Source organism: Micropterus dolomieu, linkage group LG17, assembly GCF_021292245.1.
Source record: "Micropterus dolomieu isolate WLL.071019.BEF.003 ecotype Adirondacks linkage group LG17, ASM2129224v1, whole genome shotgun sequence".
Taxonomy (NCBI): Eukaryota; Metazoa; Chordata; class Actinopteri; order Centrarchiformes; family Centrarchidae; genus Micropterus; species Micropterus dolomieu.
The window spans coordinates 2,485,083-2,494,392 of NC_060166.1; the positions used below are offsets into that span (position 1 = coordinate 2,485,083).

Here is a 9,310-nt window from a genome sequence, read left to right on the forward strand (position 1 = left end):
TGTTTTTCAGCTGCAGGGACAGGACGACCGGTTGCAATCGAGGGAAAGATGAATGCGGCCAAGTACAGGGATATCCTGGACGAAAACCTTTTCCAGAGTGCTCTGGACCTCAGACTGGGCCGAAGGTTTACCTTCCAACACGGCAATGACCCTAAGCACACCGCTAAAATAACGAAGGAGTGGCTTCACAACAACTCCGTGGCTGTTCTTGAATGGCCCAGCCAGAGCCCTGACTTAAACCCAATTGAGTATCTCTGGAGAGACCTGAAAATGGCTGTCCACCAATGTTTACCATCCAACCTGACAGAACTGGAGAGGATCTGCAAGGAGGAATGGCAGAGGATACCCAAATCCAGATGTGAAAAACTTGTTGCATCTTTCCCAAAACGACTCATGGCTGTATTAGATCAAAAGGGTGCTTCTACTAAATACTGAGCAAAGGGTCTGAATACTTATGACCATGTGATATTTCAGTTTCTTTTTTAATAAATTTGCAAAAATTTCTACATTTCTGTTTTTTTCTGTCAAGATGGGGTGCTGAGTGTACATTACTGAGAAATAAAATGAACTTTTTTGATTTTTGGAAAATGGCTGCAATGAAACAGAGTGAAAAATTTAAAGGGGTCTGAATACTCTCCATACCCACTGTAAAAGGTTTGAATCCTAAAAACACTTCTATAGACAGTTTTTCTACATGTGTGAGACACAACTACTCACATACACTCGATAAAGTGCAACTTTTTGGAGGTAAACTTCAAATCAATATTGGCACATTTCAGTGAAACCTGAATAGGTTAGGTGCTGCTGAAAACACAATTGTGTTTTACCAAGGCCAATGCCAGTGTCCTTATCACCAAGAAATCGTCCAGGACACCTTATTTTGCTGTTCTGATGTTCTAATGTATCAGTTCTAAGTGCAGCTATTTGAAATGTTTACACAGGATTATCACAAAAATAATTTACCTGGCGAAATCAATGCTAAAATGATATTTAATATGAAGAATTAGCTCAGGTTTCAAGGCTTTACAAGTTGATTCTCATATTCTACTGGAATTCATGGAAACCAGTGGCTGCCTGGAGAGTAGGCAAAATGCTCTATCTGTGAAGAAAATGCAGTGGTGCACTTACCAGACAACCCCAAAGGCTCCATAGCCGATGGGCCTGTCAGGCTCTATATCCAGCTGCTGTTGCAGGTGGTGGGTGTGTTGCTGTTGATTGTGGTGGTGGTGGTGGTGAGCTTTGACCGTAGAGGCGGCTTGAACCTGTGCGGGAGCCACGGCTGCCGCCGGCCCGGGGGCTTGTCCGGGAGCTGGAGAGGGAAAGTAGGGCTGCTGCTGGCCTGGGTTGAGCATGACTGCTGCAGCGGCAGCAGAGGAGGTGTGTTGCTGAACCGTGTGCACGGCGGCGGCAGAGCCAGGGTGCTGTAAGTGGTGGTGGAGCATGTGGGGGGGCGGAAGGTGCTGGAGCTGGTGGTGGTGGTGGGGGTGATGGGCAGCCACTGCTGAGGAGACACCGTTGTAAGCAGCCATCATTTTTGTAACATTTGTAGCCGCTGTGCCGCAAAGAGCCATTAAATGATAGTGAATGCCTCTAAAGGTGATGAGAATGGCTACCAGGCTGCTACACCACAAATAAAACTGACAGGAAACATTGAGAAAACAGATTTGGGGTTTCAATGATCCAACAGCAGCAAAGCCTACTTTGAATCCGTGGGGAGAACTACTATTTTGATGTGCCTCCTTACCATAATGGCAACAAGGATCTGACCCACTTCCTATAAATAAATTTTCCTGCTTAGGCTATGTAGCCTGAGGCTAATAACAAACCATATCATGAGCATGTACAGCAATGAGCAGCCGCTCTAGAAATAAAAAGGTGGCCCTAAATGTCCCTCATGATAGAGGTGGCGCCCTCCTCCCCCCTGATGAAATTCAGCTTCCCTGTCCAGATAGCTCAGTGAGACCTAAAGCCCGTCACATAGAAGCAGCGCATGCATCTTTTGAAAGTGTCCAGGTCTGCCACACGCTCGGATCCCGCGGCAGGAGCTCCACGCGGCCTAGAAATCGCATCTATTCTTGTTCAGGTGTGTGCACAGGCCAGACAGCTACTCTGTAAACACGGCTAATCTCTGAGCCCTATTTACCGCTGCTGATCCGGTGCAGAGGAGGTGGATCCCAGCCCAGGCCTCAATACAACAGCGCACGCAGGCCCAGGCCTCCGCCATCCACTCCATTCACATATTATTACACCGCTCCAACGAAATAAATCTCCATCACTGTGACCGAGTGACGAAGCTTCGAGCATGACTCAAAGGATCAACAGAGGAATCCTGGCAGACGGCTCGCGGGAAACTTGTTTCCCCCATGGACAGTCTGGGTTTAGCCGATGTGGCTCACATGCACACATCCAGGGTAACGAAAAAAACAATGCGGAGAAAAGTTCAGTCCTATTAATGCGGGATCAGCTGCAAAGAACACGCCAGTAACGTTCTTCACAATGACAGTGTGGAGCTAGCTGATCGGTGTCCCCAAACCCAAACAGTAGTCCTTCCGTTCCCTCGGTGTCGGGGCTGGGGGAGAGGACGCCGCTCGGTGGAAGCTCTACAGCGCCGTCGCCACTGTCATGGTCCAACTACTGGTCACAAGGCAACTAAGATGGGCAGTTGATCCAACATGGTGAACAAGCCTTTAGCTTCTCAGTGGCGAGATTATGCAGGGCTGCCAACCAATCGTCTACCGCACCGCAATGACGTAATGGTAATCTCCCTGATTGTCACTGCGCGCAGCCAGTGGCGCGTGCGGACTGTGGTGACAGCGAGGTTGACTGCTGCTCCGAAGGCCCAGTGAAATCCACACAGAACTAACTGTTCAAGTTGAAGAAAATCTCTGAAATCAAGTTCCAGCGCAGTCCAGAGCGTGCTGAGGGATTCCTGGAAGAGTGGAGACTGAGGACAGGATCAGATTTCCTGGGGACTGTAGCAAACACAGCTTTATGATTTTGGATGTTTGCACTTGTGGCCTGCTAACTTTGTTGGTCCGCTTTGTTTTCAAATATGTCATGGTATCTGTGATATGACCGTCTGATGCAGAGCGTCTTCCTCCAAATGTCTGTATTATTAAATAATTTAATAATTTGTATGTTGTCTTTTTACCTGCTGACTGTATCACCAGTAGGGGAGAGCGGGGTATGTTATCACACTTTTCACACCATCTAATATTTACTGAGCACCGCATATCACAATGGTACAAATGTCATACCAAATGAAAAAATGAAGTCTTGGGGAGAAGTTTTGTATTCATTACATCTTCAGATCTAATCTCATTATGGAGTTGTAGACTGTTGAATTGAGAGTGTGCACTTGTGACAATTTGCCGAATCGGCAGGTAAGTTGTCACACTGGATTATCAAACAGTTAGAACACTTCATTGTGAATATTGATTTCAATTTCAAATTGTAACCAGAACTAAAAGTAAAATCAATCAACAATCAAGCCTAGAGAATTTGGAAAATAAATAATTTCATTAAAAATAAAAATGTTGCAGACATTAAGTGGGACAACCTCTTTCTTTGAACTTTAAAATCAAATGTTCTCTGGAGTGCAAATAGATCTATGGTAACTGAATGTAATGCTGCAGATAACTCGCTTAAATGTATAACTTCTTAACAGATGTGGTGTTTAAACACACTAATGCAACAATGTGTATTTTTGTACGACCTACTACTGTCTGACTAATCAGACATGTTTAGAGTCACAGTTCTGGCACACATAAATTGCCTAGCCTGAGGTGCGAGCATCGCAGGCCCATTTGTTGCATTTTACACACTTAATCCACATCTCCTTTGGAATACTGTAGGAAAATGGCTCCACATAGACGAGGCCAAAAGAGATGTCAGCGGCTTACATCAAAATCCTTAGCTGTACTTCTGATTGATTTATTCTTCAACTTCACCTGCCTTTAACATTATGTCAGGTGGTGTACTGTCATTCTCTGTCTTCTGTTTTCCTTCCTTCCTTCAAAAACACATTCCTCCTTGCAATTACAAGCTTATTTGTCTATTACCCTTGTTGCCTAACTAAATGAATAACTGGATCATGTAGTGTGTGTGTGTGTGTGTGTGTTTGTATCTATGAACACACTACATGCCTATGGTATAAGACCGTATATACTCTGTCATGAATTCAGTCTTGTCCAGGCGTATGGCTGCTGCTGTAAACTAAAGAGTATAATATTCTATTTACAGTATCATTTAATACTAGTGTCAGAGGTAATTACACAATTTCACAACAATTGTTTGAGCATGTTCTATGTGTTTATTTGTACTGGAGCAAGTAATCACATGTGACAACTTGCCCCAAACTGACATGTGTGCTAATGTTGGCTAAATCTCAAGGTTAGCTTAATATAACACTTCAGCTGAAATATCAAAAGACACGTTATTGTGTCCTCTACTATGTGCAAAGTTATCATTTTGAACATTCATACCTAATAAGGTTGGAATACATAAAATGTAAAGTGCAAATGTTTTACTTTTGAAGCAAAAAAATTATAAAATTGTGCTCACCTCAGAATAGAGTGACCATGACCACATGTGAACAGGAAGTTGAACATAGAAAAAGAAGTCACACAAAATGGCTATTTGATTTTTGATATAGAGCCTCTAGTGTTGGAGTTATGAGCAGTGTGACAACTTACACACCAGACAACTTACCCCGCTCTCCCCTACCACATGACTTTTGTTTACAATTTCTGGACGCTTTTGCATTTGCCAGCAAAGGCATTGGTTCTACTCTGGTACCGGACCTTAAGTTGGGAACCCGCCCATAATCTAATTGTGTGCTGTTCTTGTAGTGGTGGTAAACTGTCTTTGTGGTGTCAGTTGACTATGATCTAGTGAATGTTAGCCATTCGTATTAGTAAATTGATCTATTCTTAGGTTCTTACGTTATCTTCTGTCTTGGTCTATTGTTTATGTAATCTAGGGTGATGTACAGCTAGCGCTGTGGTGAAGTGGTGAAGTGTTCCAATGTAGGGTTAAGAGTCCCCATTCTCCTTTCTTTCTTTATTCTTACAGGATTTTTAGAAATCACACCTCTTCCCTGATCTGTTAACTGTTGTTGTTCGGTTTGTTGAGCCAGTTAGTTTGGTAATTGCTTTGTTACTTTTGAAGGCTGAAAGATAACTCAGAGCATTTGCCATTTTCTATCCAGAAACAAATTATTAAATGTTGAAACTGAGGTGCAGCCAAATTGGAAGGCTGCAGGCAACACAGGATCAAGACTTTGGTGAATGCTAGGTGCTCTCTGTGTGTATTTTTTGTGAGGATAACGTGGAAGGGGTGCTGATGTACTGTACACCTCCCATAAAGGCAAAAAGAAGTGTATTGGGTTATTACATTTACTCTTGTATCTGGAACAAGTGGTGTTTCAGTGTACTTCTACTATTTTGAGTATTTTTCAAACTTTTTTTTAGTATTTTTCATCTAAGTATTGTACTTTGATGCATTTTCTAACTGCTTACTGTTTCAGGCTGAGTGCCCGAGTGGTTAGTTCACAACAAGCCTAGCAGTTTGTGAACATGTCCACCCTCTACACTGGCAAACAGTACTGCACCTGCTCAGAGACAGCTTCCTCCCACAGGCCATAAGACTACTGAACTCTTTTACTTACCTGTTTACAGCTGTGAATATTACTACATGTTTACAAGCTGTTTTACTACCACAGTATATATATATATATTTGTGGATTACCTGTACAACTGGATCTTATTACACATGCATTACTGCACAAACTGTTTACATAATCATTTATTAATTTTGCAATGACTATACACCTATCTACCACAATATATTTGATTCTATTTTACTTTTTACTTTCCTTCTCATTTTTACTTCAGTGATTTTCTTTTCTACATATCTGTATGAGCATTGTTGGAGGGACCCTGAGAACTAACAATGTACTTTCCAACAACTGCTTCACTGTAATACTGTAATTGTTGTTTGTTGACAATAAAGTACTCGAAACAATGCAATATAATGAAGGATTCTGTCATTATGTTCTCTCCGGGTGCTCCGGCTTCCTCCCACCGTCCAAAGACATGCAGGGTAGGTTAATTGGTGACTCCAAAATTGTCCTTAGGTGTGGATATGAGTGGCTGTTTGTCTCTGTGTGGCCCTGCAATGGACTGGCGACCTGTCCAGGGTGTACCCCGCCTTTCGCCCGATGTCAGCTGGGATTGGCTCCAGCAGGATAAGCGGTTGATGATGGATAGATGGATGGATTCTGTCATTATGGTATAAGATCAACATTCAGACAGAATATAAAGAAAACTTCAACAAATAGAACAAAACATGCATCTGAAATAAACTGCCTAGCCTTGATTGAATTTAATTCTATTCAATTTTATTTATATAGCGCCAAATCACAACAACAGTTATCTCAGAGCGCTTTTCATAAAAGAGCAGGTCTAGACCGTACTCTGTGATGTTATTTACAGAAGCCCAACAGTTCCCACCAAGAGCAAGCACTAGGCGACAGAGGCAAGGAAAAATTTCCTGTGGCAGCAACCTCGAGCAAAACCATGGCTCAGGGTGGGCGGCCATCTGCCTCGACCGGTTGGGGGTGTGAGAGAGAGAGAGAGAGAGAGAGAGAGAGAGAGAGAGAGGAGGGAGGCAGCTTACACAATTAACACACAGAGGTACAGACAGTAAAGGTGATGTTGCTATGGACTGAATGACTAATGGTACAGATATTTACAGTAGTGTTAATGATAATAATCATAATGTTAATGATTATAATTACAATAACAACGATAGGACTAGTAACAATAATTGTAGCAGAGGGTGTCGAGCAGGAACACGGGGGGAGCAGGTGACTCACAACCACAGATCCAGACTCCACAGCTCCAGAGCCAGAAACACCTGCAGGAAGTGATAGGAGGAGAGAGGAGAGGGACGAGAAAGCACAAGACTACCAGAAAGGGGAGAAGTTGTGTTAATAACATGCAATAATGGGATTAGGTTGCATACAGAGGGAGAGAAAGTAGAGGAGAGATGAGCTCAGTGCATCATGGGAAGTCCCCCGGCAGTCTAGGCCTATAGCAGCATAACTAAAGGATGGTTCAGGACTACCTGAGCCAGCCCTAACTATAAGCTTTATCAAAGAGGAAAGTCTTAAGCCTACTCTTAAATGTGGAGATGGTGTCTGCCTCCTGAACCCAAACTGGAACCTGGTTCCAGTAGGCCTAACTGATTTAATGTACCAACCAGCAAGTGCAATCCGTGACCCAATCAAATGGACCCACACCCAACTTGCTCATCAGAAGCTGTTAATGGTGTGACCAACAGGTCTGTACAGGACTCTGAGTAATAATTTAAAGTTATATAAAAATGAACCTCCCGCACAGTTGACATGAACAAATATGAGTGATAGATAGATAGATAGAAAGAGAAAGAGGGAAAACAGATACAGTTTGAAGAAGGAGCTCAGAAACAGAGCATCAAACTGAAGAGAAACAAACAAGGAGAGAACAAAAACAAACAAGAAGAGGATAGAGGGACTCAAGCAAGTTACAGCAAACTACTGGACACTGAAATCAGTAAGTTTTTGCATTTATTACTATAAAACAAGTCCCAATTGAAACACTCAACTAATAGCAAACAATCTAACACTGGACTGTGGTTACCTAGCAACGGCATCAAACAGCAGTAGTGCTGTTTTAAACACTAGCTGTGTCTCAATTCAGGGAACGCATCCTTCGAAGGCTGCATTTGAAGACCGAATACGTCACAGTCGATGTAACTAGGCTGTCCCATTTCGAAGGCTCCTTCAAATGCGGCCGAGAAATGCAGCCTTCTTTTCATCCGTTTGGAGGATTCAACAGCTGGATCCTTCGCAGCCCCAGGTATCCCGATATTCATTACACGCCGGTTGATTGTCCAGCGTAAATAATGGCGTCGGCTGTGGCTGTGGAGTTGAGCCACCAGGGTTTTACCTATAAATGTAAGTATTGGATTTCAACTCACTTCAAAAGCCAACTACACATATGTAAAAATAACAAGAGGCATAAAAGCGCAATGTGTCGTTTAAAGAATAGTATTGTGGAATAAGTTAACGTGAGTTAAGTGATTAACTTATTAACTAATTAGTAACGGTTACAAAAACCTTGGGATATAGTACACGGTTAATGTAACTAGGTTATTTTGCAATTTATGCTGCTTACTGTTTGGTGATGTGAAGCAAAAAACTTGTCATGTCGTTTTGTTTTAGGCAGCAAGGAGCAAACTGCCCTGTTCATTAAATTGAGGGGGGAGAGCGACCACCTCTTCACCGGGGCAAATTTTCTGCCAACATGACTTGGAGGTAATTAAAGTATCAATAGCCCTTTTGTAATGTCTGCTTTTAATCTTTGTGTACTTAAAGTTATAGTTAAATGAGCCCCCATCCTGTGCAAAGCCTTTAACAATAAGAAAACCAGTAGATGGGGCAACCCTTTGTTGTGTTTTTGTGTCTCTGTCCTGCCCTGTCACCTATTCCAGTCTTCACAAAATTACCATTTCTTTTGTTTCTCCGTGATTAGGACAATTTTGGAGAAAATGGACCTGTGGGGGAAGGTGACTTCCCTCCAAGCAAAAAAAAGTGGGACAATTAAAAATTAAAGCTGCAAGCAGCGTTGGGCGGGCCCTCGCACTTGTAGCTGACTTCACGAGTAGCAGCGTGAACCGGCCGAGTTGCATATTCTGGAGTTCTGCCGGTGCGGCTGTGAATTTGTTACGCGGTTATGTCGCCGCATGAAGGTGTTATATGTCACTTCCTGTGTCCCCTATGTGGAGCTACATAGCACTTGCCGCTATGAATATAAATCGGTATTGACGTGTAGATGTCTGCGGGGTGGGAGAGTTATCAAGCACGTAAAGTTTGTTTCAGATGTGAACATGTACACTGAACAATAATGTACCCACACAATAAAAAAAATTCCTTTTATATTTCCCTGCCTTGTTGTTTATGTGTACATACAGAGGAAGAATGTGAGAACAGCACACATTTCATCGTTACTGTGCGTTAGAGCATGGGAGAACAGTGGATACTTTTAATACAGCCCACACCCCTAATACTGTGTAACTATAACAAGTAGAGAACAGAAGAAAAAGATGTTCTTTCTTTACAACTGTCTGCATAGCTTATTCATATTGTGTAATGAATGAAAATAAATAGGCCTACTAGGCTCCTCTCTACTTTGACATTTAAGATTAGCTTGTTTGATCCACCTTCATACACATGTGACATTACTGTACAACTTGAGAAAGGTGAGTT

General features: G+C 42.6%; 1 protein-coding gene and 1 long non-coding RNA gene across 3 annotated transcripts in view; one reads left to right on the plus strand and one right to left on the minus strand.

Moving 5' to 3' along the window:
* nlk2 (nemo-like kinase, type 2) overlaps positions 1–2,698 on the minus strand; it is a 121,904-nt gene extending 119,206 nt beyond the window's left edge. The window contains exon 1 of the mRNA XM_046074968.1: positions 1,129–2,698. Coding sequence (XP_045930924.1) covers positions 1,129–1,571 — 443 coding nt within the window. The 5' untranslated portion in view covers positions 1,572–2,698. The remainder of the gene's footprint in view (positions 1–1,128) is intronic.
* Positions 2,699–7,756: 5,058 nt separating this feature from the next.
* LOC123986375 lies at positions 7,757–8,636 on the plus strand. Of its 2 annotated transcripts, XR_006828865.1 has the most exons (3): positions 7,757–7,999; positions 8,267–8,359; positions 8,577–8,636. It is a non-coding gene; the product is annotated as an uncharacterized LOC123986375 (long non-coding RNA). The 2 variants fall into 2 exon arrangements; XR_006828864.1 differs by lacking the exon at positions 8,577–8,636 and having other exon boundaries at positions 8,267–8,389.
* The last annotated feature ends 674 nt before the right edge of the window (positions 8,637–9,310 follow it).